Source organism: Aspergillus flavus, chromosome 2 (genome assembly GCF_009017415.1).
Source record: "Aspergillus flavus chromosome 2, complete sequence".
NCBI lineage: Eukaryota > Fungi > Ascomycota > Eurotiomycetes > Eurotiales > Aspergillaceae > Aspergillus > Aspergillus flavus.
In genome coordinates this window covers 2,398,129-2,426,113 of record NC_092409.1, presented here as the reverse complement: position 1 = coordinate 2,426,113, position 27,985 = coordinate 2,398,129, and the positions used below count along the sequence as shown (strand labels likewise).

General features: G+C 49.3%; 9 protein-coding genes across 9 annotated transcripts; 4 read left to right on the top strand and 5 right to left on the bottom strand.

The window, feature by feature from the left end:
* Window positions 1–1,090: 1,090 nt before the first annotated feature.
* Window positions 1,091–2,922, top strand: F9C07_3074 (uncharacterized protein; the record flags this gene model as incomplete). Its single annotated transcript, XM_041289569.1, has 4 exons — window positions 1,091–1,326; window positions 1,399–1,466; window positions 1,524–1,737; window positions 1,797–2,922. The coding sequence occupies 4 exons, from the start codon at window positions 1,091–1,093 to the stop codon at window positions 2,920–2,922; spliced, it is 1,644 nt and encodes a 547-aa protein (XP_041142611.1).
* Window positions 2,923–3,872: 950 nt separating this feature from the next.
* Window positions 3,873–4,870, top strand: F9C07_2207125 (GINS DNA replication complex subunit Sld5; the record flags this gene model as incomplete). Its single annotated transcript, XM_041289568.2, has 2 exons — window positions 3,873–4,176; window positions 4,244–4,870. Exons 1-2 carry the CDS (start codon window positions 4,000–4,002, stop codon window positions 4,868–4,870), a joined length of 804 nt encoding a protein of 267 aa, XP_041142610.1. The 5' UTR covers window positions 3,873–3,999.
* On the bottom strand, window positions 3,873–8,459 carry F9C07_2128071 (cullin protein). The gene is made up of 5 exons (XM_071509099.1): window positions 8,100–8,459; window positions 7,565–7,951; window positions 5,646–7,510; window positions 4,244–5,578; window positions 3,873–4,176 (listed from the first exon to the last, which is right to left on the bottom strand). Exons 1-4 carry the CDS (start codon window positions 8,139–8,141, stop codon window positions 5,407–5,409), a joined length of 2,466 nt encoding a protein of 821 aa, XP_071363723.1. The 5' UTR covers window positions 8,142–8,459; the 3' UTR covers window positions 3,873–4,176; window positions 4,244–5,406.
* On the top strand, window positions 8,460–9,408 carry F9C07_2277330 (DNL zinc finger-domain-containing protein). Its single transcript, XM_041284672.2, has one exon. It carries the CDS (start codon window positions 8,571–8,573, stop codon window positions 9,153–9,155), a length of 585 nt encoding a protein of 194 aa, XP_041142608.1. The 5' UTR covers window positions 8,460–8,570; the 3' UTR covers window positions 9,156–9,408.
* Window positions 9,409–9,489: 81 nt separating this feature from the next.
* On the bottom strand, window positions 9,490–17,400 carry F9C07_2225589 (down-regulated in metastasis-like protein; the record flags this gene model as incomplete). Its single annotated transcript, XM_041289578.1, has 2 exons — window positions 9,490–15,991; window positions 16,046–17,400. The coding sequence occupies 2 exons, from the start codon at window positions 17,398–17,400 to the stop codon at window positions 9,490–9,492; spliced, it is 7,857 nt and encodes a 2,618-aa protein (XP_041142607.1).
* A 445-nt stretch (window positions 17,401–17,845) lies between these two features.
* On the top strand, window positions 17,846–19,552 carry F9C07_3080 (CwfJ domain protein; the record flags this gene model as incomplete). Its single annotated transcript, XM_041284671.1, has 2 exons — window positions 17,846–17,859; window positions 17,917–19,552. 2 exons carry the CDS (start codon window positions 17,846–17,848, stop codon window positions 19,550–19,552), a joined length of 1,650 nt encoding a protein of 549 aa, XP_041142606.1.
* Window positions 19,553–20,412: 860 nt separating this feature from the next.
* F9C07_3081 (uncharacterized protein) lies at window positions 20,413–21,788 on the bottom strand (the record flags this gene model as incomplete). Its single annotated transcript, XM_041284666.2, has 2 exons — window positions 20,413–21,613; window positions 21,670–21,788. The coding sequence occupies 2 exons, from the start codon at window positions 21,786–21,788 to the stop codon at window positions 20,413–20,415; spliced, it is 1,320 nt and encodes a 439-aa protein (XP_041142605.2).
* A 1,748-nt stretch (window positions 21,789–23,536) lies between these two features.
* On the bottom strand, window positions 23,537–24,123 carry F9C07_3082 (chitin synthesis regulation, resistance to congo red-domain-containing protein; the record flags this gene model as incomplete). Its single annotated transcript, XM_041289577.1, has 3 exons — window positions 23,537–23,828; window positions 23,902–24,018; window positions 24,095–24,123. 3 exons carry the CDS (start codon window positions 24,121–24,123, stop codon window positions 23,537–23,539), a joined length of 438 nt encoding a protein of 145 aa, XP_041142604.1.
* A 2,360-nt stretch (window positions 24,124–26,483) lies between these two features.
* F9C07_2056444 (ADP-ribosylation factor-like protein 8B) lies at window positions 26,484–27,442 on the bottom strand (the record flags this gene model as incomplete). The annotated part of the gene is made up of 6 exons (XM_041289576.1): window positions 26,484–26,757; window positions 26,829–26,900; window positions 26,960–27,022; window positions 27,090–27,109; window positions 27,188–27,260; window positions 27,393–27,442. The coding sequence occupies 6 exons, from the start codon at window positions 27,440–27,442 to the stop codon at window positions 26,484–26,486; spliced, it is 552 nt and encodes a 183-aa protein (XP_041142603.1).
* Between the last annotated feature and the right edge of the window lie 543 nt (window positions 27,443–27,985).

Here is a 27,985-nt window from a genome sequence, read left to right as displayed (position 1 = left end):
GGGTGTAAATAACCTAATTCCATTGAAGAATAGAAAGAAAGGGTGTTCAATAGATGCTTCTAAATTCCTTAGATAGGATTACTAAGTATAGTAAGGACCTGCAATGCGATATCCCTGTGATCGGGAATATCAATTTTTTGGTTTTTTTTTTTTTTTTGAACCCATTCTTTCGCCTGTCCGCAGGGCTACAGAGGAAGGGCGCGCGGGTGAAGAATCCAAACCGGTTCGACACAGGTTTCTGACGCAGATGAACCAAACCAGCCTAGTCCCGTCTAGTACCAGAAGCTAACCTGTCGTCGCTTAAGCTCTTTCTGAGCATCTGGAGATCCATCCCCACTTTTGCGTTGCCATTGCAACAAGATCATCCCTTCAGCTTCACTTTCTCCTCTTTTTTTCACTTCTTCTCTTTCTTTTCTCTGGGTCTTCTGAACATCTGTCCATTCTTCTTTTAAGTCTCGGACGGTTCCTCATTTCCCATGCTGCATTTCTCGAGCTATCTCCAGGCCCAGTTCCGTGTGTCCCAATCTCCGACAAACCCTCTGCTTCGGTAAGTTTCCTCCAATGCATTAGCGTACCAACCCTCCTCCCCCAAGACGCCGGGGGCTGCTGCTGATGTCAGTACTTAGAATGCTAACCTAGTCTCCGTTGCTCCTTAGCCCCTCGCCCGTTTCTCCCCATCTTCAAAAGCTTGCTCCAACGTTTGACGCTCCGGGTTACCTTCTGTTCGAATTTTCGGCCAGCCATGTCGCTCTAGACGCACGGCTTCGTCACGAGGAAGTACCGCTACATGCTGGTTAGCTGAGGGATTCTGAAGCGGTTCTTCAACCATTCGATTAGTGAAGTCTGGGTTCAACACTCCGCAATTGGGCAACAGGAACATACGAAAGCTGGGCGGTTACAGAGACGCCTCCGCCTATCGTGTAGTATATGCCGGGTAGATAGTATACGGCATAACTGTCTTCTACTTCTCTGTTCTTTTTTGGTACTGCTTCTTTTCTTCTTTCTTTTTTTCTTTCTTCTTTCCCCACCATTCGACTGCGGCGTTCTTGCGGGTTTGGGGCATTAGCGAAGAAACAAGCATTCTGCAACAATGGAACACTCATCCCCGTTGGCTGCTATGCAGCCCCCATCGGTGCTCTTCGGACACTGTTTTCGTTCGGATGCAAGGACATCTTACCCTGCGTTTGGTCTCAATTCAAACAGTTTCAACTTCAAAGATTTATCTATGAAAAAAGCCCATGGTGCCGATTACTTCAATGTAAAAGGTACATCTCCTACCGCGAGCCTCGCGGCTGATCTGTCTCAAAATTTCCATATTGATCAGAGGTTTGTCCCCTTCTTTGTGCCCTATGTCTTTGTGCGATTGCGTATTCAAAGGAACAAACTGACCACATATAGTCCCCAAGTGGCTACTCCACGACGGTCTTTGTTCTCCTCAAACCTTTTTGGCAATGGTAACAGGCGTGGTAAGAGTTGATGTGTTATAGTGCATGAAGAACTGGGAATGCTCATCAAGTTTATAGAGGAAGCGATGACAACACCTCCACTGTCTTCCTCACCTGCATTGGATATCATGGAAATGTCGCCGTTACCGCACAAACCTCCGTTCAACGTTCTGGAAGCTGAACTCCGCACTCCTACAATCGAGATCTCCTCCATGGATACGCCCATGAGATCTAATGCTGCAAGCCCTCTACAGGACTCGCCTTTGGTTGCACAAAAGGAGGGCCAGCATGAGTAAGAACCTGAGAGTCAATGGATGAAGTGTATATCGATCTGACAATATTTTTCTATAGGAGGAGACGTCCAACCTTCCTTCGGCCCAGTCTAGCCAGGAGCAAAGCACAATCCTTTCAATTGGGTATGGTTAAGCCCGCACCAGAGAGCCAAGCACCGCCGTTTAAATTCCAAAGTAAGGGAACCAAGACCTCGTTAAGCACATCGGCTTCGTTGGAGGATATGTTTAATGAATCACCACCACGCGAACGGTCTTCCCTGAGGAATCATTCATCCCATGGCTTGGTAAACCCGCGGCTGAGACCCCCATTTGGCCGAGAGACGAGCCATGTGCGTGGAAATGGATCTCCGTCGGCGGCATCTATTCGCAAAAACTCGCACCCCATGATGCGCCCTCGTAAACAGTGCCGACGTTCGTTGAGCATGTTTGAGAACCCCGAGGATGTAATGGTCGAAAAAGAGGCTTCTTTTACATCAAATGCACCACTTCAGTCCATCTGCGACATTGAAGGAACCCCCAGCCTACAATTGCCTCACTTTTTGCCTGAGGACCAGGCTGATACTTTGCCTCGCATCGACAAGAGCATTCTCGTGGATCTCATAGATGGGAAATACAACGACCGTTTCGACAATATCATGATCATTGACTGTCGTTTCGAGTACGAATATGAAGGTGGCCACATCAATGGGGCTGTGAACTACAACGACAAGGATAATCTTGCCGCGGAGCTGTTCGCCAGCCCTAAACCGAGGACGGCATTAGTTTTGCACTGCGAATACTCTGCACACCGGGCTCCCATTATGGCAAAATACATTCGTCATCAGGATCGTGCTTTTAACGTGGATCACTATCCACATCTTACCTACCCGGATATGTACATTCTGGACGGGGGCTATAGCAGTTTCTTTTCTGACCACCGGACATTGTGCTTCCCCCAGAACTACGTCGAAATGTCTGCCAAGGAGCACGAATTTGCGTGCGAGCGTGGCCTCGGGAAGGTCAAGCAGAGGTCTAAGTTGAGCCGCGCTCAAACCTTTGCTTTCGGTCAATCTCCCCAAATGGAAGACAGCCCTACTGGGAGGTGTCGTAACGGCCTTGGAGACCGTAACCGATTATTAGGTTCACCATTTGCCGCGAGCCCTGTCTCCGGTCGCATGTCCGGCCGCCGCATGCTTTCTTACTGACGGCCCCCACGAATCGTCCGATTCCAATTCTAAAAGCCAACCCTCGATATTATGATGCTATCGATCGTTGTGCTAAGTTCTGACTTCATTCCGTTGCACCGCAATATTTCACATATATCCAGAGACCCTGGTTTTGGTTCGCTGTCTTACCCACTCGCTGGTCTTTCGAGAATATTGAGTTGCGCCATGGGACATGGAGAGTTTGGCCGCTGTCGAGCTAGCGCCTTACCACTCCAGTTTCCTTTCCGTTCGTTTGAATATTTTCGGTTTCTTTCTCTGGGCCCGGTTTATAGAGCTTCAGCATTTTGCATTGATGACAAGGCAACTTTTGACTCTACCATTTTATTGCGCCGTGCACCTCTCACCAGCCCGGCACTTTGTTTTCATTTAGCGGATCCGATTCTTTCCTTCATCTCCGACCACTGGCCCTACACTTATTTCCTATGTCTTGAACGATTTTCCTACGTTAATCGCCCTTCGACTTTGCATTGGGCCTGATCGCTATGATACCACGCCACCAACTGGCAGTTCCTCTTCTTGGATCTTTCCTTATTTTTTCCTTATTGTCTTTAATCCTACCTCCCTATTTCTTGTATAACAAGCGAGGGAGCGACCCAACTCCTCGCCGTACAATGTACATATTGATGTACGGCTCGTCAGAAGGGCGATAATTCAACATGCACGACAGCGACCCCGAAAGTTATCACCCTAAACGGGCAGATCTAATAGCTTTGGAAGTGCTCAATGCAGCTGTACATACACAAACTCCGCGTCGGTGAACTGACACCTAATGGGAAGGCCGGGGGATTAAGAACTAAAAGATAATTTCCTTTGTTGGAATGAAATGAAATAACTTAAGAATTTATTCGTGTGCTCGAGTAATATTCATGAATATCACGTACTTGTGTAGTCAAGATAACCCACTTTATATAGTTGCGCGGAGTAGCCTGAGGCAACCTTAATTTTAGTCTCCGCCGCCGCCTTTTGATTCCGCTCCGCTTTCCACAATTTATTCCACTCCATCGAGCTTCTTCCGCCCCAATGCTACGCGGCGCTTGATGAATTACACCCCCCGCCATGGATATCGATGACATCCTTGCCTCCGTTGATCGCAACGATGTCTCTACTCCCGAATCCGCCGCACTGGACCACCAGCTGCTCACGCGCTTCTGGGTCGCCGAGCGCGGCGTGTCGGAGCTCCTCCCATGGCCGGAGGCCCTGATGAACCGAATGATGGAGCGAGTCCGCAACCAGGTAAACCACCAACAACCCCCCAATCCTACAAACCACCCTGACCCAACTCCCTTCGAAAACAATATAGATCGAAACAATCGAAGACCTAGCCGCCTCTTCCTCGGACCCGACCACCACCACCAACAGTAGCAACAACCCAACCCTAAACCTCAAGCTCTCAATTCTCCAAACCGACCTCTCCAGAACCCAATACCTCCTCCGCTCCATCCTCCGCCAACGCCTCTCAAAACTCACAAAAAACAGCATGCACTACCTCCTCCGCATCAGCTCTGCCTCCTCCCAACAACAACATCCAGACTCCCAAAACAACCCTGATCAGCAACCCGAGGACTCCATCCCCGATCTAACCGCCGTAACCGACCCCTCGCCGCTGTCGACCCAGGAACTGGGCTTCTTGCGCGCGCATCAGACGCTGCTGGCGGGGCATTTCGGGGCGTCGTTTCTTTCCTCGTTTCCGGCGCAGTTGAGGCGCTTAGATGATAATGCCGGGGGCGTTAGTATGGTGCAGGGGCCGGATGGGAGGGAGGTGGTTTTTGTGAGGTGCCTTGCTGAACGGGTGGGCGTTGTTGTGCCGCCTGGGGATGGGGTGGAGGTTGAGACGGTGGGGACGGAGATGCGCATGGGGGATGTTTGGGTTGTTAGGTGGGAGGGGGTGAGGGGGGCTTGGGAGAGGGGGGAGGTGGAGGTTCTTTAGTTCGATTGATTCCTTAGTTCTCGGGGTTGTGAGATGGGTGGGGATTGGCGTCTTCTTCTTTTCTTTGGGTTCTCTGTTGTGGTTGTGGGGAATGCATGTATACATGTTGCTGATGCATGGTGGCGTTTCGGGTTACTTGTGATACCTGCATTTCAGATCTTATAGAATGCATATGGTGCTTGTTTATGTTAGGTATGTTATGTTGGACTTCGGATTGGGGATGAACTCTTGTAGCATCTTGTAGTTGAAGTTGTTGCGATCAATCACTCTATACATCGCTCAGCTCAGCCGGAGCGTCATCCTTCATAACCCTAATTTAGTATTTCAAGATTCTCCGAGAATGCAGTAGAAGACAGAATAAGTAAAAACGCCACATGATCTATAGCATGAACAATATCCGCCGTTGCGCCTGACCGCTAAGCCCAAATCACTGTCCATGCACACGAATAACAACGCCCAAGAAAGGATAAAGAAGTCGGTACGCAATTGTACAGAAAGAGTCATTCTGTGTAGTAAACGATGTGGCTAAAGAATGTTTAAGCGACGTAGCCATACGTTGGCGGGTCTTCTCCGACTCGTTCGAGGTATTCGCGGTCGATCAAGCTCTCGATACGTCGCTTGATCATGTTCACGTCGGGAACGAAGCGGGCGGACAATTGGCTTAGGACCTCGCTCATAAGCTTGGAATGGACCAGTGTCTTTCGTTGTCTAGATGGTTAGAACGTAGTTAGCTTCTTTTATAACCAGATGTACGGATCGAATTGAATCCACTTACTTCATGATTCGCACAACAGCAGCTTCAATGCTGGCACCGCGTTCATCGTTCATTCGCTTCTCAGTTTCCTTTCTTTGGTCTTGGTTCTCTACCTTGTTGGCGCTGCCGCTGACAACACCGATGCGGACTTTCATGAACGGGCTCTGGAAGTCGTTGTTGAAGACGAATCTATCTGCAGGTTTGACGTCCTTGCTCATGGGATCCTTCTTCAGGACCCGTGTCTTTGGTGCAACTGCAAGCGACTGTAGGTTGCGAATTAAATCGTGGTCTGGAATCCTTGTCCGGGCCTGAATCTCTTCATATGTGAGAGACTCGCCTTGCGGGACGTCATTGAAAAGCAGCAGGATTACCATGGCATAGGTGGAGACATTAAGCTCATGCCGCTGGACCTTGCCGTTAGACCTGTGGAACGTAGCCCGGATATCTGCCGTGCCCATACTGGCCTGCCATGATAGCTTCCGGCCATTGTGTTTGCTGAGATAGAACTGTTCGAAGCTTTGTCTCAGGTGGTCAATTTCCTTGGGGAAGATGCAAGGAAGTTGAACTTCATCGCCTTTAATACTAGACATGGCCTCCATGGGCCACATTGTACTCGTAAGGACATTGATTTCTAAATCAACGGGCTTCTGGTCGGGATCACCTGCCCCCCGAATATGTTCCTTGTAGCTAGCAGTCAAGTCTTCGGAAACCGTCATGTCCTTGAACATGGATTCTAAGCGTTGCGTGAACTGGTTTCCGACCTCCATCTTCATCTTGGATATCATCTGCCGCTCGGCATCCATGCTAACTGAGCGCTTCATCAGAAGACGCCGGGATAGGTGCTTCTTGTAGTACGCCTCAAAGAGATCCTTGTCCTTCACATAGCGTAGAAGGGTAATGCCGTTGTCCAGAAGAGCATCCACTTCAGTCTCCGTTTTGCCTTTGATGCCCTTTTTCAAGTTCTCATCAAAGAATAGCGACAGATACTCTGAGCTGCGCGTGTTTGAGTTGATAAACTCTGAGAAACTCGTCGTGATGGCGCTTTGCATCGTCGGATCGGACCGGAATGATTCCTCCCAGATTTTGTCGAACTTGGTCTTCAACCCTAAGACATCGTCGACCCATTTGATAGCGGACACTGTCTGCTGGTTCACAGGCTTCTCCGCAGGTTTCTTTCCACCCTCGGCGGTCTTTTCTGCCGATTTAGTGGGTTGAGCTTGTGCTGCTGCTGCTGCCGACTTATTAATCTCATCACCCATCTCCACTATGCGCTTTTGGACGGCAGCAGTCAAAGGGGTCTTTTTACTGTCTACCCTTGCGCTTAGCACATAAACATTCCGCAGAACATCCATGCGGTCATTGTCAAGCATATTCTTGACACCGGTGCCCTCCAGGTTAATAACCTCTGCAATGTTTGAGCCGATCAGCTCTTTATCTAGTACGTCTTTAATCTTCGGCTCCGACAGTGGTGACAGTGTTGAGAGGCAACGCGCCCCTTCTTCCGCTATGCGGTCGGAGGCAGCTTTACAGAATGTAGCAGCGTCTCCCGTCTCTAGCAGCCGCCGTCCTTCTGCCCTGTAGAAGACTTTACTCGTCTCAATGAATGCCGGCTCGAACATAGTTAGGTAAAGCTTTGATGATTCCTCTTCAGTTATCGTTTCATAGAGACCCTCAAGCATATAAATGCAATGCCTGATCAGTGGCCGGTTTATCATCTGCCCTGACCGTTCGAGCTGGATCATAAAGAGCACGGTAGATTTGAGCACATCGGCAACCATCGACTCTGCATCGGCACGAACCGCAGATCGTAGCACAAAGTCACGAAACAAAGCCATGGATGCGACGTAGATCGAAGGTTTCTTATGGTCTGCCGAAACGACTCGATCCTAGAACAACACGGTCAACTTTTATCAATCAGGCACATCAGCACGCAGCCATACCATGTACATGAGCACATCTGTAATCATTCCCATGGAAATCTGGTGATCTTCCCAGGCCTCCCTTAACACATTTAAGAACTTCTCCCCGGTATCCCTCCGCTCATTTTCTTGATCCTGAATTTCGGCTTGGTCCTTCGCCTGGAGTAGGATAGATGAGATTGCCGCAGTCACCCGCTTCTGTACTTCTGTATCAAGCCATTCTTGCTCAAGCTTCTTGACACGTTCATATAGCTCGTCCCCGCGCATCATCAGGACGATGTTGTAGGCATTCCGGTATAACTGCTCGAAAGAGAGATTGGACGCATCTTTCGTATGGATCTTCTTCAAGGACGTCGATAAGCCCTCCCAGTTGGTTTCAAAGTCGTCAGTTTTATTGGTGTTGAGACCCTAATACATCGTCGGTTAGTTAAGCCATTTCGATATTGTGCCACTCGATAGCTTTCATAGTCCGAAGTATTGTCGACGGCGGCGTAGAACTTTCCCTCACCTGTTAAAGGTTCGGGATAATTACTATGAATCGGGAATAATAACTTACCCTCCGCGGAGCCCGGATCTTTTGCCTTGCCCTCAGAGACATCTTCCGCTATAGTGGCACTTTGCCATCCACTTCCTCAGTGTTGGTCGTGCGCGCGGGGCAGTCAACGGAGCAGTTGGACTTTGGTGAACACAGATTGAGTGGAGATTTAGACCTAATAGGGGCTTTGTAAACCTCAAATGAAGAAGATACCGTCCAAGATAAGCTCCTTCCAGCAGTCTCTGCGCTTCTTCAAAACGAGTGTGGAGTAGATGTACTGCAGATTGATGCCGCGGAGGCCAGAGAAGGTGGAAAAACTGAAATTCCGGCGCAAGTTGAACACTTTCTCCGTCATTGCCCTCTGCCATTCTCACGACTATTCCTTCAACTTGCGGGTTTATACTAGGTCCTTGGGCCAGCAATTCCAAAAACTGACACTTAAAATTGCCGACTTTTATATCGGCTTAATAAACTCGCCTTCACGACTTCGCCATGCGCTCATTCACATCTTTTCCTCGGGGCTTCCGTGCCATCCAGAGCTCTCTTCCCCGAACGGCCATCTCGCGCCCTACATCTAGACCTTTCTCACAACTGATCAACCGCTCCACCCGATCATCTCCCGCACTTTCCTGGGCGTCGGGCAGAACCTCCGTATCAGCCTCTACACTCCGTCACAACTCTAGCTCCGCAAGGCCTCTCACGGATCAGGCCGCGGACGCGGCCAGAGATGCGGAGAACGAAGAACAGAACAGAAAACGCCGGGAACAAGAACCAGCCTACCAAATCACCTTCACATGCAAGCCGTGCGGAGAGCGCTCGTCTCACCGTATGTCCAAGCAGGGTTATCACCGCGGGACGGTCGTGATCCGCTGTCCGTCCTGTAAGAATCGTCACATCATCAGCGATCACCTCAATATCTTCTACGACAAGAAGACGACATTGGAGGATATCTTGGCCGAGCAGGGTAATAAGCTGAAGCGGGGATATGTGGAAGGAGATATGGAGTTCTGGGATGATGGATCAGTGACCCCGAAGGAGGGCGAGGAGGCGAAGTCCGATCAGGGACAGTTGCCTTAATCTCTCTGTCCCTTTCGACGTGGGATTCTAATGGATAATGAAAGAAGACTGGCTGTCGATTGAATATCTGCATTTGAAGAGTTGCGCTACAAAAAGTCTGCATAGAGTTGCTGGTTTAGAAACACATGGGTATACAGGCGTTGTTGGTTGTCCGATTTAGATACCTCTGTGACATTATATACACTCTGCTCTTGCGACCTGTACTATTATTATAACTTCATGGATATATTTTGTACTATAACAGCAAATAATCTATTCCGTTACCCTCCGCTCAACGCCTTTTTTTTTGTATAAACCTGTATGCGAACATGTACAATCATGAATTCCACGTCTCTTACCATCCTCGTCTCTTGCTGCGATGTTCCATTCCCTTCTCCTTTCTCTTATCACGTTTGCGATCGTTCCTCCGCTTCTTCTCGCGTCCGAACTTCTCAGGCTCCGTCACTGCTTCAATGCGTCTCTTAACGCGACGGCCTTCACGCTTCTCCTTAATCTTCTCCTGGACGAGGGCCATTTGCTTCACAAACTCTGAGGTGCCCAGCTTCTTCTGGATGAGGTCCAATACCTCATGACAGTTCGACACAAGAGCCTTGTACGATTCTCTGAAGACCGGATCAGAGGATCGAGGTGGAGGGATGGAAGAATCAGTCATATGCTGAAGAGGAATGAGGATGATAGGGATAGATGGCTGGATCTGCTCTGCGTCAAGGTGGCGACAAAGAGCTGCCAGAAGACCGATGGAAGCGGTCTTCGGGATCAACGAATTTGCCCTAGTAGTAAGAAGCTCCCTACGCAGTACAGAAGACACCTCTTCGAAGATATAACGGATAGCGGGTTTCGCTGAGTCGGCCGGCTGATCCTCCTCATTCTCGTCATCGGATTCTTCACTGTCGCTAGCATCTGATTCGGCAGCCTTGTCACCCCTGCGAGAGAACTCGAGGCCATTCTGAGCGCAGCAACGCGTAATGAAAATGATGTTTCGAACGGTTTGCATCGCAAGCTCCTCGCTGACGGCCGGGGTTCGAAGGCAGCGTACACTGGCACGGATCAGTTGTAGCATTGCGTCTCTGTCCAGGGCCAACCCAGAGGCATTTTCCAAGGGCAATGAGCTGTAGCCACTAGTGGCATTCGACTTGGCCAAGTCCGCAAGCCAGGTTCCAACAAGATTAGAAGCAGATGTTTTGACCCAGGCATGCGGGTAGAAGAGACATTCCCGGATAGCAGTCCAGTTCGTGGCACTTTCTTTGGCGAGCGCAATCGCGGGCACGCTCTTGCAGAGCTTTGCGTAGAGCTGGAGAGCGTAATAAAGCGTCTGCCAATTTTCAGTATCTTCAGCTTCTAGGACCGGCTGCATGATTGAAGGGAGAAGCTCTCTAACAAAGCGGGCTTCTTTTTCCTTCGTCGTGTCTTCCGCCTCAAAGTAAATTCGCATAGCGTGTAGTCCAGTGCCGGTCAAAAGCAAGTTGTCTGTTTGTTCCAGCCAGGAATGCAGAGGGACGAGCATGGTTTTCATCGTCTCACTGTCTGCTCTACTATAGAATTGACTCAGCAAAGCTCCTGCGAGCTCTCTGCATTCTGAAGCATCATCATTCGCCATGGCAATGACCACTGGCAAGAAGAATGTACCGATTATGTCTTGAGCGAGTTCTTGTCCAGTCTTCGACAGCAGAGTATGAATGGCTTCCATGACCGACTGACGACCCTCCGAATGCTTGTACTCCAAATTCTTGGCCAGGAAAGCCAGTTGTTTTGTCCACCGGTTCTTAGCCTGGGGGTACTCAATGAGGAAGTGAATGTAGACACCTCGCGCTAGATCACGCGCAGAGCGGGTCTGGTTGGTGACCATCATGGTGGCAATATGGTCCACCAACTCGTACATTTCAGTGACAACGAACTTCCTAGACATAACAGCCCTGATGAAGTTGAAGGTGATGCCTTGACGATCTGGCTCTTCAATGTCAGAAGTGAGGCGCTGCAACAAATATGAGAGATGCCCATCCCTGAGCTTTGTCGACTTTCTCTCCCGAAGCATGGCCGCAATCAACTTCAACGATGCTTGGGCAGCCTCAGTGTTTGTGCTCGGCGCCTCCTTAATAATCTTGACAGCCTCAGTGAGATACACATGAGAGTTGTTATCAAGCTCAGCAAGAGGAAGCTTGATCATTGTAGACAGCAGTCGAAGGGCCGAGATTTTAACTTCCTCCTGCCCCTGGACCAGCGAATCGCCAATGATAGGAAGGAATCCAGCCACATTGGCTGGCGTGAGTAGTGAGTCAAACTTGCTCAAGACCGAGCGAAGGACATCAAGGGCAAAGCGAGTCAACTTGTAAGCGTAAGAAGAAGTGGTGCCTCGTTTCTCACCACGCTTTGGTCCATGAAGCTTAATCAGAAAGTGTTCTTCTGAAGCAGATAAAGCCTTCTTTGCAGTCTGCACCGGCTCCTGATATGACTCCTTGATGACTTCGTAACAGAACATCAGAATGTCACGGTTCTCTGCACCTGGGTTTCTCAAAAGACCAATACCGATTCTCCGCAAAAGCTCGTCAGCCTTCCTCACAATAGTGGAGGTAAGCTTCTCTTTGAGGAGCGATTGCAAGGGTCTAATCAGATTCGACAAATTCCCAATGGTGGAATTCTTTGCCAAGAGTTCAATAGAGTCATAACTCTTGTTGCTCTTTACTTCCTTCATCTTGCTCACATAGTCCTCTGCATCCTTCTCCTGACCAACAGTGCCGAAGGTATCATCCATCACCACCGCGCTCAGGTCTGCCAGACAATAATCCAGGTCCCCTTGCTTGAAGTCGTCTGTCGTAGCTACAAGCATAGAATGAACAGTGAAAGACAGAACGTGCAGTTGGTAACCCTTCGTGAGGGTAGTTCGGAGTTCCTTGAGTATGTAGCCAAAATACACAGGACCCAACAGCAGGGCAATGTCGTTCAAAGTCTTCCGGGCAGTGTCTCTGGAATCTTGCGCACGGCTCTTAAGAATGCTGCAGACGTCCAGAAGGACGGCTGGTAAGCGAATGGTCATGTCTTGCTCTGGCAACAATTTTAAAAGCTTGATGGTTGTCACCGAAGCTGGTAGACGCAAGCTCATCTGTGCTTCATCTTTATGGTGAACAAAGTTGGTCAGGAAGGGCGTAAAGTTCGTTGTCAGCTCAGATGCAACCTTGGAGGTAGAAGGTATCGTCCGGGCCAAAGTACATTGAGAGGGCACTGAAGTCTCAACTCCCTCCATTTGGTCTTCGGTCGTCGCTTTGGGCACATTGATTTGATTCATTGCAGTGGTCAAGGCGTCAGACATCCTACCCAGAAGTCTCAAAATGTTCTTTTCCATCTCTGGCTTACTCTGCATATAACCCTTGTACCTACGGAAGATGGCCCTGAACTGGTTCCAGTCAAGCCACTCCGCAAGTGCTCCAATGGTCGCAACTGCCTCTGCGATCAGGTTGTGCGTAGCCTCGTCAGCCTCTTCATCAAACACAAAATGCTCATTAAGGGGAATGAAAATTGTGCTAATGTTTGAAGCCTGAAGTTTGCCCTTTGATGCCTCGGCAGCCAGACGTCGTAGAGCTCGCAGACGGCGATGCTGTTGTATATGGAGGACATTATTGAAAAAAGAGGCTTCATCGTCGTCATCAACAAGTAGATCATGCATATCCTGAACGTTAGGTCTATCAGGATTCAGCTTGACGAAGTAACCTAGCGCTGAGAGAAACTCCATCCGGACTAGTTCTGATTTTTGCCGAATTCCATTCTGCAATGAAGGGAATAAAACATCTTTTACAAGGGGCTCGAATTCCTCCACGTTTTTGTCAGTAGCGAGAGTAGCCCTTTCCATGAACCGTTTCAGTCCGAATGAAGCGCTCGATCTGATGGCAAGCTCTTCATCGTCTTTGACATGGTAGAGCATGTTGTAGAGAACCGGCCGCCATTGCCTAGCATTGAACTTCTCCCAGAGTCCATCGTTAATCTCTCTGAAAGCCTGCAACCGACGTTCAAAGTCAACCTCTAGCTTCTTTCGAGAGACCGAGTTCAAGTCTTCACAAAGAGCAGCAACCTTGACGAGCTCGGGGTCATGCTTGGCAAAGGCAGAGAAGACCCGAGACAAGACCTCTCGGTTCGCCTCATCTTTGAAGTAATCGAACATGGAGGAAACTGCATCAAACACCTCTTGGAAGAGCTCCGAATCCTCCTTGGGGTCGTACAGAGGTAAAAAGTGCTCGAGGATGCGCAGAAGGCCAGATTTCGTCTTGGGGGACACGCGGTCTGGGGGCTGACGGAGAAGATATGTGGTTATGTTAACCAAGCTTGAAGTTTCCTTGGACGATTCAACACATGGAGCCATTAGAGAAAGAGTCTGAACGCCAGATATTAAGACTGGTCGAGAAGGGCCTCGCTTCAGCAAGTTACCCAGGTGAGAAAGGGTGTGGTCTAAATAAGGTGCCAAAACCACAGAACGAATTTCATCGGCAGGAATGTCGCTCATTTCCTCCTGCTCTCTGAGTTCCTTTCCAGTGGCTAGTCCGACTAATGGTACTAGGATCTCATCCATAATAAACACCTTGACTTCATCACGGGTGGAGTCCACAGCAAGACAGTCGACGACTTTCATTAGAAGGGCATCATTGTATTGGACAAGATAAAAGGACGATCTGGGGGCAGTGGCCCAGGTATGGAACAGTCTAAGAAGACTAGAAACACCTTGGGTGGTTTCTGTCGCAAAGTTTTCGAGTCTAGGGTTGATTGTCTCGTTGAAGATCACACGAACGAAAGGTGTCCAGTCTCGGTCCAGCGAGACAGAGAATATAAGGTCCAGGCATTTAATACATGTAGACCGTATATTACGCAACACTGTCAATAGTTTGCCTTCTTGCGAGTCGGCCACATTTTCTGGTTGCGACTTTTCCAATTCACGACATGCTCGAACCAGGCAGTAAAGGACAACTTCCATAGACCGCTCTGCATAAGGTGTCATCTTGCTCTGTAGTGATTCAAAAACCGTTTCGATCATTCTTAACAGACCCATTTGCCTCCTTGGACTTGCCAGCTCTCGTGTGAACACTTCCTGGTCAATTTCACTATTTTGGACCAAGTGGACGTCGCCCAGAGGGCCAAATGAGATCTGGATGAAGAGCTGGAACTCGTTGTCAGGCAACTGGGCCAAGGTTCTCAGGACTGCTTTTCGCCGTCCTGCTTGCCCAGCCTGGCTTGCGCTTGCACCAGCCTTTGAGATCATACGTCCATAGAGAAGTCGGAGGAGTACAGGGAGGAGTTCGTCCCTGTGTGCTTCTTCGATCATACTATCCTCCCCGCCAACTTGAACGAACGCCGAGAGCTCGTCTCTGAACCGCGATTCATCCAAAATATTTAGAAGGTTTTCCTTGTATGGCACAATACCCTGGGATTTCCAAGTGAAGAGAGCTTTGAGAGCAGCCTTCTGAATCTCGGAATTTCCATGACACAGCAATCCAAGCAGTGCATCGTGAACCTCGGAAGCCCTGAACAGGACACGGGGGTTTAAGTACTGACCGAAAAGACCAAGGAAGGCCAGTCGATCATGGAATCCCCAAGGAATGTACGAGCTAGATTCGGAAGACTTCAGATCAGTCGTTGAAGGGATATCTTCTTCATCGCGTGTTGCCCACGACAAGAACAAGGGAACAACCTGGCGCGACCGTTTTTCGGCGATGTTTGGCGCAGCATTAAGAACACGTAAAGCTTGAGTACGAGGGGCAGCTGGGATAACCTCCGAAAACTGATGGTCTTTTTCGAGCCGCTGTGTTAACATGGAGATAGGCTCAGCGGCCTCGAAGTTTGTGGTGCTGACACTTTCCACCTTGGCTGCATTGAAGCACTGGTAATCACCAGACACGAAAGAGTCCGTGTTAGAATCATCTTCCGTGTCCTCGGCGGAGGCTGGGGAACCTCTCTCTTGAAGCCACTGGATAGCCAGATCCGAAACGATTTTCTCTCCATCTGCGTGCTCGCTGATCGACTTCAAAGCTGCAGCAGAGTCATCCCACAACGGAGCCATTTTCTTTGAAAAAAGGCCGAACAAGAAATTCGGGATCAACCTAGACATCCATCTCCGCGAAGCCACCTGAGGATAAGATATAGCCATCTTACGTACGTGCATGGCCAGCTCTCTGGCGGACTGTAGTGTAAGGGGGCTTTCTTCGATTTGAATAGCCAAAGATATAGGGGAAGTGTCATCGCCCGAAGCCTGAACAATTTCTCGTAGAATCTTAAGGGATACCAGTCTCAACTCGTGGGACGGTCCAGCAAGATTGGTGATTAAGACATCCGCAAAATCACCCAGGGCAGGTTTGTTCAGATCAAGTTCTTTGGAGCAAGCTGAGACATAGGCCAGGGTCGCCTCGAGGAAAACGGGAAGGCGAGAATATGTGGAAGCAACGTTGCTGATCTGGTCCCAGAGGTTTGAGTCGACTCCGCCGCAGATCGACGCCAGCTCCACATAAGTCTTGAAGCCCTGACCGACGAAAAACTTGGTCGACAAAGACGGTTCAGATTCATTAATCTCCAGTGCACGAGAAACGTGATCGTGGAGACTTTGAGTCATTTCGGGGAGGAGAGAAGGTTCTGTGGACAAGGACAGGGCACTTGGAAGCTTCGAATATGCATTAAGAAGTGTTACCTCCGTTTCCCCGGGACGCTGGGTTTTCAAAGTCTTCTTGATTTTGGCCTTCCAGGGTGCTGGACAAGAGATGTAACCAGGCTTCGAAACTTCTGAAGTGATGCAGCCGGCTTGATTCAACCGAAGCAAGATCAAACAAAGTTCGTATTCCTGCTCCTTCCACGAAGTGTTAACAAACCTATTAAAGAATTAGTGACCAATAATGAGAAGATGTGCAGCTTGGGGCTCTCACTTTTGGAAGTAAGGAAGTATCACGCTATGAAACCTTTCTGCGCCCCATTCCGAGAAAGTGGCGCAGAATGACAGGAAGTAGTTCGAAAGAGGGTCGCTTGTCACGGTTTCCATAATCGTACGCATAAATGGCAGCATTTCATCCATAGGAGAAACTTGGAGGGCATATGCCACCGCAGTGAGAAGTTGAGGGATCGCCTCGGCATACGCACCAGGCGCAGCGGCGGCGGATTGCAGTAGAAGTAACAAGGCTTGGTGTACATTTTTCCAGTTCTTCACTCGCAAGCCCTTGCGAGTAGAAACACAGACGAAGATTAAGCGGCAGCATGCCATAGCGCGTCGTTTGTCAGCCTTCCGGCAACGAGCTTCAATATGCGACTTTATCGTGTCCACTATGGGCTCAAAAGTGTCGGGAGTTGTGTTATGGATGATGTTGGTCAGGATGCCGCTTGCAACATCCAGTCCTAAGCTACTACGCAGGTCGTCATCCGTACACATGTTTTCCAGAATAGCTTTGAAGATATCAGTGCCATTGGAATGGAGACCATACTTGACACCCTTTATAGCGTCAGAAAACATGGCCATGAGCCCTTCCTTATATATCTCGACATTCTTATTGTCCACCGCCGTCTGATGCAAATCGTCGAGTAAGAATGAGATCGCACGTTGAAGAGGTGTAGAGTTCTTATAATAAACTAATCCCGCCTTGCGAATGAGAAATGACATTGACTCTGCGGCAAACCGTGCCACAAATGGCTTCTGTCGCTCTTTTCCGAGATACGGGGTCATGATGCCAAGAAGCTGTCTTAGGTCCGGAACCAAGAGCCGGGAAAGGAATTTGAAAATCCATGCAAGACATGTAAAGCTCCATTCGACCACCTCAACCTCAGGGTGAGTAGCAGCGACAGAGGCCACGAGTGTCACCGAGGTGGCGAAATGCTTCTCAAACTTCACACCGAGATCCCTGGCAAACTGGGCGAGGAGACTGAGGAGCGGCTCCATGGACAGATGATCCCTCTTCTCAATGAATTCCACCAACAAATTCATTATCTTTTCCTCATGGTACAGGATCTGAACCAAACTCTCGCATAGCGGGTTAACTCGACGGGCAAACTGCGCAAAATTGTCGGACAGGTTCAGCTCGGTCCAGTGATCGAATGCTGATCGGAAATGTGATGAGTTGGCGTCTCCTTCATCTTCGCCAAAACTCGGCCGGCGCACACGGTGAATCGGATCAATCTTTAGCTTTGCGACACGCTGCGAAAACCCCTCGAACCGATAATTCTTTGTCGTCTCCGTTCCTTTCTTCACACGCTTCACGGGCTTTGCCCGCGAAGCTGACGACGCTGCGACCATCTTTGGAAGCGATGGCGATGAGACGAGGCAGCGCCGTTCGAATATGGTTGTATTCCAAGTATTGGAATATGTTGATAGTATACCTCTAGACAAAAAAATTCATCGGCGCCGCAGTAGCATTATTCCGTGCGGAGATTAGCGGCGCTTGCAGGGAATATCCTCTAGCCCGATAAGGCTAATTAAAGTCACGTGGAGATTAAGCCTGGTCCAAGCTCCCCAGACCGTTTTTGGCAAAAAACTATCGCATGTCCAGACGCGACGATAACGACGAGACGGCATTATATTATTTGTAACCCATATAGTAGCTTGCTATATATAGCGCCCGAATCATCTATAAGTCTTGCGCTAGTTCAGCCTTGTCTCAAGTGAAGGATTGACTGCTCAAAATACTATGGTCAGCTCGACTCTTGCATCATAGTACCGAAGCCGAACTACAAACTGAATAATGGCCTCCAAAATGTGAGTCTGAAAGCTTCATAGTACATAACCCGCTCAATCCACTGACGCATATTTCAGAATTGTAATTGGTGGCGTAAACTGCCAGCTCCGAGAAGTATTCACGAAGCTGGCTAAACTTCACGTGAAGCAATCTTTCTCATTCGCGATTGTTGTCGGCGACCTATTCGGCGACTGCTCGACAGAGCAGGAACTGGATGAGATCTCTGCGCTGTTCCAAGGGAGTATCAGCGTGCCACTCCCGACATACTTCACCTTGGGTAGTCGGCCTCTTCCCACCAGGGTAATCGAAAGAATCGAGGCCAACGACGAAGTTTGCCCGAACCTCTATTTCTTGGGCAAACGCGGCACTCTGAAAACCTCTGAGGGCATCCGGCTCGTCGCTCTAGGCGGCAACCTGGAGACAGAAAGCCAATCCTCCGACAAGTATCACCCAGGCTACACAGAGTCAGATGCCAGGGCACTCTACGGCGCCCACAGCGCCGACATCCTCATCACCCATCAATGGCCGAAGGGGATCCGCACACGCTCCCAAGTCCCGATCCCAGATGAAGCAACCAAGCCCGAAGAAGTGCAATGCATCGCAGACCTCAGCTCAACCCTGAAACCTCGCTACCACCTCTCATCAGCGCCCGAGTTCTTCTACGAACGAGAACCCTTCTTCCACATGCCCCCGGAAGACAACCCGGACGCCAAACCCCTAACCCGCTTCATCAGCCTCGCATCCTACAACAACCCCTCCAAGCAAAAATGGATGTACGCATTCACGCTCGACCCCAAAACCCCCCACCCATTAACCATCCCTACCGGCGCAACCGCCTCCCCCCTGGCCCCCGTCCAAACCAAACGCAAGCCCCTCTCCAGCCAAAAAGAATCCTACAGCCGCTTCGCCATCGACGACGAGGGCAGCAATCGCCCCCGCAAGCGTGCCCGCGGGCCCCCACCAGGCCCCGACCAGTGCTTCTTCTGCCTCTCCAACCCCAACATCGCAACCCACCTCATCACCTCCATCGGAAACGAAGCCTACCTCACAACAGCCAAGGGCCCCCTCCCCACCTCCAAGACCTTCCCAACCCTCGGCTTTCCAGGCCACATGCTCATCATCCCCTTCACCCACACCCCAACCCTATCCAGCATCCCAGACGAGGACTCCCGCCTCGCAACCTACAAAGAAATGCACCGCTACCGCCAAGCCCTGCACTCCATGCTCAAATCCAAAACCAACTCCTCCCTCGGCGCCGTAACCTGGGAAGTCAGCCGCGGAAACGGCATCCACACCCACTGGCAATTCCTCCCCGTTCCCGGCGACCTAATCACCCGCGGCCTCGTAACCGCCGCATTCAAAGTGGAAGCGGAGAACCTCAAATACCCCAAGTTCGAGTCTCCGTCGTCGACTGACCCCAGCGCCGAACCGGGCGATTTCTTCCGCGTCTGGATTTGGGGTCCGAACAAGAATTCTGACTCTGACGCTGATGCTGATGCTTCTTCGGGGGAGACGGAGAGAATGCTGCTCTTGCCGCTTGGCCCGGACTTCAGGTTTGATCTCCAGTTCGGACGGAGGGTTATGGCGAAGTTGATGGAGCTTGAGGGCCGGATTAATTGGAAGAATGATGTGCAGTCGCAGGAGGAAGAGGAGGCTGATGCTACTGCTTTTAAGGATGCGTTTAAGGAGTTTGATTTTACTTTGGAAGAATGAGTGAGGTCTAGTGAGGTTTTGGGGGGGAATGTAATTTAGTTGTTTATAGACTCTTTTTTTGGTGTGCTTATAAAAGTGTGGAGGGTGTTTGAGCGTGTGGGTATTATATGTATGTGTGTCTTATGCCGCATTGTCTGTATATTTCCTGGAGCTCCAGGTCTGGTATTTTGGTATAGGCCAGGGATACACGGAAGACTAGTAGTGTGATAGTGATATATATATATCCAAGTCCTCGGTCTATCGATATAGTACTTCACTATGCAATGTAGTGACGTTGGCTTATTTGAAGGCCAAATTGCAAACATGCACGTAGAGTAGTGCCATAGATAGTGAAGCTGTCATTCAAGTTGTCATCCAAAGAACATAAAGTTGAGTTTCCTATCGATCCTTCATCGAATAGAACATGTACATACTAACACATGAAGTGAGAAAGTCATGAGACGGTCTTTTCCAACGCCGGGCCAAACAGAAGCGAAATGTAACAGCAGAAAAGAATATAAGTCGAAGGGGAAGCCCACAATATCTCCAGTTGATTGTAGTGATCAATGTACATTTCTGTGATCAACACTCATAATGTACGACAGCGTTCAGCGGTTTGGTTCTGTGCAGGAAGATAAAATGTCCAAAATCACATAAAAATGCCCATCAGATGAACTAAACATGTCATATCCTAAAGAGCAAAACGGGTGGTGATATTCCAAGTGTAAGTGCAATTTCCACGCATTGTACAATAGCGCCAACCATATCGACTTTACGTAGAAGAGAATATAAAACAAATCGGCCTTGATGTTGACAGACAAACGTCAAAGAGCTGTCGAGGTTAAATCAAGGCAATATTTCAAATCTATCAGTTGCAAGGCTTATACATCCCTGAAAGAATTGGGAACGGGCTTTCGCCCACTTTGTAGCAAGGTCGGGGGCCTGCCCGAGTCTTGTACTGTTTCGTGCGGAGCGGGACTTGATGTGAATGGCGGAGGTGGTGACGAAGGAATGGAAGGAGAAGTATTCCAAGCCGGTTCGGCGTTGAACGAAGGAGGCATTGCCCTGTAAGTGGGCTCAGAACCAGGTGGAGGCATTGCCTGGTATGCGGGCTCGTGGCTGGGAGGCATCGCATGGTAAGCCGCCTCATGGCTAGGGGGAGACATCGCCCTGTACACCGGTTCTTGAGTGGGAGGAGACATTGTCCTGTAGGCTGGGTTTGCGTTTGCCGGTGTCAATGCTCTGTAGGGAGGGGCTACATTCGCAGGCGACATCGTCCTGTTGATAGGTGATTGGTTGATGGCGGGAGATGGTTGCCGATAAGGTATCGGACGGGCGCCATCCGTGGATAGTGCCATCCCAGGTGTCTGAGTGATGGCTGGAGATGGGTGACGATACGGTGCCGGGCCGGCCTCGGCAGACGGTGAGACTGCGGTGCCAATTGGCATATAATGTGGTTGGGATCCATAGGCCTGAGAATAATCGCCATAAGGTTGTTCATATGGCGAGATAGGAGACGGCCCGCCGGGTGAACGGGCGTGATACGCGCTCTGGTCATCAGGGTAAAAGCTGGAAGAAGTGACAGCTGTGCCTGTCCTGATAGGCGGTGGCCCCATGTAACCGGCTCCGTTCGGTCGAGGTGCGGATGGCATCCGACGCGGTCTTTGGTTGGCGAGGTTCAACGGTTCCATCTCCATTGCATCCTGGTGATGATCAGTGTCGTCGACCCTCTTCGTTACGGCACTATCCCACGTGGGCATCGCGGGCAACGCATCTTCATTGCCCTTGGAGACTGCAGGGCTCGGGGGTGTGTCAAACCGTGCGACCTGCGCTCCACGATAGGTAGGCAGAGATGGGGGTGCGGGTGGCTGATAAGGATTGTTTTCCGGCATCGGTGGAGGTTGATTGTAAGGGTCATCCAAGTATTTTGGCTCCTTCTTTCGGCGGGGAGACGGACAGCAGCATGAACAGCATCCACAGCATTTGCAACATTGGATGCCGCAACACAGGCAATTGATAATGCACGCCAGAATGGAGATAACAATGAGCGCACCAACAATGATCGCAACGATGACGGGCCATCTGTAGCGTCCGGGTCAGATATGGAATTACTAGAAGGAAACAATAGAGCAACGTACTTGCAATACGATTTGGCCATACAATTATCCCAACTCGATAATGTTTCCGGAGCGGACTTGAGATCGCTCACAAAGTCGCGCGGCCATATCGGGAATGGCGTTGTATCCACCGGACTCATTTTGGCGGAATATGAATCCTGAGATTGGGTTATCTGACCCCACACGGTCAATAGTACGGGCTATATGTGACGGTTCTTTCTCCAGATATCACTTTAGTAAGGCACAAGTACACCGTATGCGACACACACTGGAGCGTAAAACATGTGCTGCTGCGCAACGAAACGGAACCCAGCGTAGGAATGTGAGGTTTAGATGGTCACGGTCGCAAGAGCCACAGATCAACAACTGCCCACGGGACTCGGGTTTTGGTTTGTTTCGCAGGATGCGATTCCCTCTTGCATCAGCGATCAAATCAAATGAGTGGTCCGGTTTGCGACGTCGGTAGAGTGTTGAAAGAGTGCAGTTTTTAATCTTGGGAACCCGGATTTCGAGGTACGGGATACTGATGTTTCTTAGAGGGAGAGAAAAGTCGTGGTACAACGAAAAAAGGAATGATCGGAAGAATCAATATTTTAAAGAGAGTGCCTGGTAGTTGGCGATATCAATGCACCGCCTCCAGGAGGTTTGCCGCAAACAGTAGAGGGAGGGAGAGACTAGGTTACAATATTTCGGATGGAAAGATACGTGGGCGGAGAAGGAAAGACGAAGTTCAATCGCGAGAACAAGGGTTGAGAGGGCGGAAGGAAGGGAAGGGAAGGGAAGAAAAAAAGTTGAACAAGGGGAGAAAGAAAGAACAATTATTTTTTTTTTTTTTTCCCACAGGGATCAGCGCATGAAAGAGAACCAAAACGCTCATCACAATTGCCTGAGATGGAGAAGAGGTTCGGTGGGTAGCCGATCCATTAAAAAGTAATCTCGGTGGTTGAAGTAACTTAACTCGCAGATACGGGAAGTATTAATACAATTTACTACTAGTACAGCTACTCCTCACATTGTAATCTGAAACTGCTCTGCCTTCGTTTCCCCTCTCGCCCTCATGGCTGTGATCGACTCCTTCTCTTCAACAATCATTGGCAGTCGCCGTGTCCACTTTGCTCGTCTAAATGGTACGCCAGTACGAATAAGTTGCCGAGTATGGCATTCTTGACCTTTGTATGGAAACCTATACGGGAGGGAGCAGATATTCGTGGATCAATGCGATATAGTCGTTAAAATGTCGTTGAATGAGGTTAAATTACTTTATTGGAAAAATATTTCAGTGCCCCATACTTTTCTCATGCACAGTGAGCGAGTTCGGCCCCAGACCAAAGAAGCCAAAGAATTCTGCGCTCCTTTACGGGCCAATGGTTCTGCACCAAATTAGTTCGTCTTTTTTTTTTAGCGTCTCCGCGTCCAGTGCCATTACGAGTTGCGACAGCACACTCCAGACAGGAAAATGGGAGTAGTAGCGAAACAATGGTTATCTTCATGTCTACTGAGAGTCATACTAAAGTACACCGCCAACGCCTCGCTAGCTCTTCAGAAGGCTTTAAAATGTAAAAAACGAGCCAGATTCGCAAAGGAAATGCCTGCACCTTGTACTGCAAGCCTTAACTTTGGAGTAATTAGAATCGTAATTGCCCGGATGGTCATTATAATAATAAACAAAGAGATATCGAGGTATGATAATAAACACAAAGGAGCTCATAGACCCATGAAAAAATGCTCTCGGCTGCATCCTCCTTGCTGGATATTGACAAAGAAGCAGGGGTGCAGGAGATTCAAAAAAAGACGACACCAACGCCTGCGATAACAGAATCCGAATCATGCGATCATTTCGAGTTTGGGATTAAGATCTCGTTCAACAGCTAACAGTCTGGAGAAACGTTTATACTTTCCTGCCATTTGGTGGAGGGCCCGGTGGTGGCTGGTAGGCCCGATCGGGTCCGTTGTGATACGCATTCGGCGGCGACTGCAACTCAATGCCCGTTTGCTGTCCTCCAAAGTAGCCATATGTTTGCGGTTGGGGTGTATACTGAGGTGGTGGCTGTTGCTGATAATGAGGGTCGGCATAGTAAGGATGTTGATGTTGTTGTCCGTAGGGAGGCGGGCCAGCAAGCCATGCCGTGCCCGGATGAGGTTGAAGGCCGCGAGTGCGACGGCGGCGAGCGTTATGGCATCTAGCAGGACGTTAGCTTCAGGTAACTGGCTCGGGTTGAGGTCCTCCGCCAAGGGCGGGAGTGAGGAACGTACGCAAAAAGAAAGAATATGATAAAAGCACAACCAACAATGACGGCAAACGCTACCCAACGACCCCAGTCATACCAGCTACTTGGTCTGCAAACCCAATCGCCCCAGCTATTATACCCACTACAAGGACACGGTTAGCTTTGTTTCATTCCATTGACCACATTACCGTCATGAATATTGGGGCTATATAACTCACCACTCTCGGCGGGCGTGGATGACACCCATCGTGGCTGAAAGGCCTCTTTATCCGAGGCCGGGCGGAGAATGACGTCGATCGCAGAGATGAGAGCTGGTGCTGAAATATCAGCAGAGTTAAAGGGTAATGACAAGCTCAGCGATCTTCCTGGAATGAGAAGACAAAATTCGAAGAGCTTTTCGAACCGAACGAAAGAATTCAACCAGGACCAATGTAAGGGGAGAAAAGAAAGTGAAGTTCTTGTACGTCTGAAGGCAGCAACGAAACCGCAGCAGGAATGGCGCGGGTAAATTATGGAGACAATGAAGGGACTTGGTCCTTACTCGGAGTGTGGCTGGTGCTTGGCGGCCTTACGTTGGCCGGTCTGTTTTATTTCTTGGGTTACTTTCCCGGTGGGTAACCGTAGGATTTGGTAAGGATGTGCAATAGGGCTGGAAATCAAAGAACAGGGGGGCAAATTAATTAATCATAATAATGATGACACAAAAAGAAAAGGGAGTTCTTCAACACCTGGTGGAGTAATCCTAGAATTCCTCGTAAATAGGGCGTTTTATACGGAAAACAGTCAAATGTATATCCTCTCACGATTCCCTCTCTTGAAGTATTTCACCGCCTAACTAGGGGTTATTCCGAGTGGCCAGCGAAGGACGGCCGATATTATAGCTCGCCTCGGTACGGAGTACTGGCCATATAATCATCGTCTAAGCCACCAAACACCTGACTTGATTGTTCTCCTCCCGCGTGAAACCTAAGAAGATCAATAGTTTATGATTTGCTGTCTGGCTTTGCCCGGTTACTCGGATGAGTTCAGTTTCCGTTCCTTCATAACCATAACCCTCAGCATGCTCTAGTCTCGTGATCAACTGTGCACAGTATTTGATACTAGTCGTACGGAGTAGACTCCAGGCATTTCGAGAATTTTAAATGCATGGTGAGCACGACATCTCTTACTTATTGGTAAGTATCGCGCAGCTTTAACACTGGTGTGGTCCCAGTGAAATGTGCGATACTCCTCTGTAGGACTGTCATTTATCGAAAAGCGAAATACTATTGGGCTACTGGGTTATGGGCAACCTGACTACTGACTAACGATGCATCTTGAGAAGGAGATTGATCAGCCCAGTGAAGGGGTTTTTTTGGCTGTCGGCAACACCTGCGTTATGTTTGATGATTTCCGACAACTCATAGTTTCACACAGGTATATGTAGGTATCTAATACCACAATTAAAAAAAAATGCGACATCTATATCAACTAATTTCCTAATAATATGGGCTGGGAACCAAGACCGATTTTATATATTCTAGCTCATGTAAGATTGCAACGAAGGGTGGTTCGCTGCAGGATCAAAAACGCCTGCCAAGATATATTAGGAGACAATTCGCAACTCAAGCATTTCTGTGTACTTCTAGACTCTGCTCATGTTCTGGCTCACAAAAAAAGTACAATATGGTAAGAGATCATTGCCTATCTCAACTAAATTAAAGTCTCCATGGATAGGTCACAGGTTTGCGACAGATGATGAAAGAGAAAGAAAATTTTATTCCCTTACAGGTCTGGACATGTAACCTGTACTTGGTCTAGGTCACTCCACCATAGTAAATGACTACCACGATCACCAGGCCATCAAGCAACCTTAGCCGATCAGCAGGGATATGAAGTACACAATGATTTGCTCATGACTGGGTGGTCTATGAATAGGATCCCAGAAGCCCTTGAACTTTGGCAGGTGTTGTTGGCGGGGTTGGATTTGCTGGTTCGCATGGAGGGCTTGATTAGTTCCCGTCTTCGCATCTGCAATGCCAACGCATCAGTTGGTCTGTGTGCTCTGCTCCAACACGATCCTCATAAATAAGACTGGCGCCAGTGTCTCTCTTGCCCCCCTTTCGCTCCCTCTTCCAAAGCTACTTGGTCTTGTCCTTGACTTTTGTAATTCAACTCGAATTGTGGATTTGCCCTCGGGTTTACTACATTCTATATCTCAGAATAGCCCCGGATCAATGCTCATATCTCCAGCTCACGTGTCTTCCATCTCAGACGTCATATAATCCAAAAGCCACTCACGATGAGATCGGGCATCATTGTCCCCATAATATAAGCCCACTAAAAATTACATAGAAAACATGGGTCATCATGCAACGAATGAAATTAACAAACAGTGAAAGAGAAGCTGAATGAGCGCACGTGCTGAAGCCAAGAGGCAACAAAAAGCGAACAAGACAAAGAAATCCAGAAATCAACTTCAATGACGCTAAAGTTTAATGTGCCTGGTTCACATCGTCAACATCATTACATCGGAGGCTGCAATCCAAGAGGTTGAAAGAGTCTACAAAAGTTTTAGGCCCGCGGCCTGGAAAGGAAGGATGAAGCAGGTGCTGTTTCCCACGGCATTCATCGACTGGCTTTGGCAATTAACCAGTGCAGAACCGCATCAAGGTTCGTCTCTTCTTTGGCACTGATTCCATAGCAGCTCACTTCGCGATGGGTAATGGATTTTAGATCCATCGCATCAATTAGTTCATCGACGGACAGCTTATTCGGAAGGTCGGACTTATTCCCGAGGACCAATAGCGGAATACCTTCAAGAGTGGGCTTGTCCATCAGCTCGTGCAGCTCATCTGTGGCGACCGGAAGTGCCGCACGGTCTGCTGCATCAACGATGTACCTGGTCCGAATGTCAGGATAGCCGCAGCAGCAGTGGGTCCTGTTCCAGAGCGGATGAAGAGGTGGACTTACACTATCGCATTTACACCGCGGCAATATCTCTCCCACATTGGTCGGAATCGCGGTTGGCCTCCCAAATCCCAGCTAGATGAGCGTTAGCACCACGATGGGGGATCATAGCTGACAAGCGCTGATACACTGACCATTTCAAGGTCACATGGCCTTTCTGAACCCGCTTCGTGTTGAAGCCAATGGTGGGGATGGAACTGTGGGGAGGGTTAGCAAGAGATATGACAACCCTTACGGCTAGGCTAAGCCTACGCGCTGACTTACTCTACAGTGAACTCGCCTCCCTACAGGGTTCGTTAGGTCACGTTAGCGATGGTGGTCGAAATACTAGTTTCGGTCGGTCCAGATGAACGGAGGCATACCGCAAGCACCCGCAAAAGCGACGATTTTCCTGCATTTTGAAGCCCGATCATGGTGACATCCATCTCCGTCGCCCTGCAATTTCGATATACAAAGTACCGCACTTAGCAAGCCGAACCTTTTTTTGTTTTTGCGGGGACGGGCCGGGGAACTATTTCCGGGAGAACCGCAAAAAGCGAGGATTTATTGGAACAGCGGCCCACTTACCAGAACATCCTCAGGAGCCAGTCATAAATCGTCCGAAAGATACCCGCCATGTTTGCGATAAAAAAAAAAGAAAAAGCAAAGAGACCCCAACTGTTGGTACAAGAGAAATCAACCAAATGGGAATGAAGGGCAAAGAAGTGACAGGACGGCCAAGAACGGTTGAGAGAAAGGGAAAACCAACAAAATGGTCGATTGTTCTATCGCGAAGTGGCGATGGTGGGTGAAGATATTGAGACTTAGGATAAGAGTTTTGTAAGGTTAAGAGTGGGGATAGTGGGCTTGTTGAAAGGACTCGAATCCTGCGACACCGGCGGACCACGAGACAATGAATGTAATCAAATAAGACGTGAGGAAGAAAAGTAAGCCTAGTAGTAGTAAAATTGGGGATTTGGGGGAAGCAGGGAACAAGATGGCGGAAAAAGCGACGTGAGGTCTGGAAGAGGAACGACACCGAATCAAGTCGAGCTGAACTTGATTGAAGGGGGCGGCAGAGAGACTCCCCAGACCAAAAGCGTTGCGGAGAGAGCGGCAATCTTTTTTTCAATTTCAGTTTCAGGCGCGGTTCCTTCTGATGAAGGCAATAGGGAATGGTA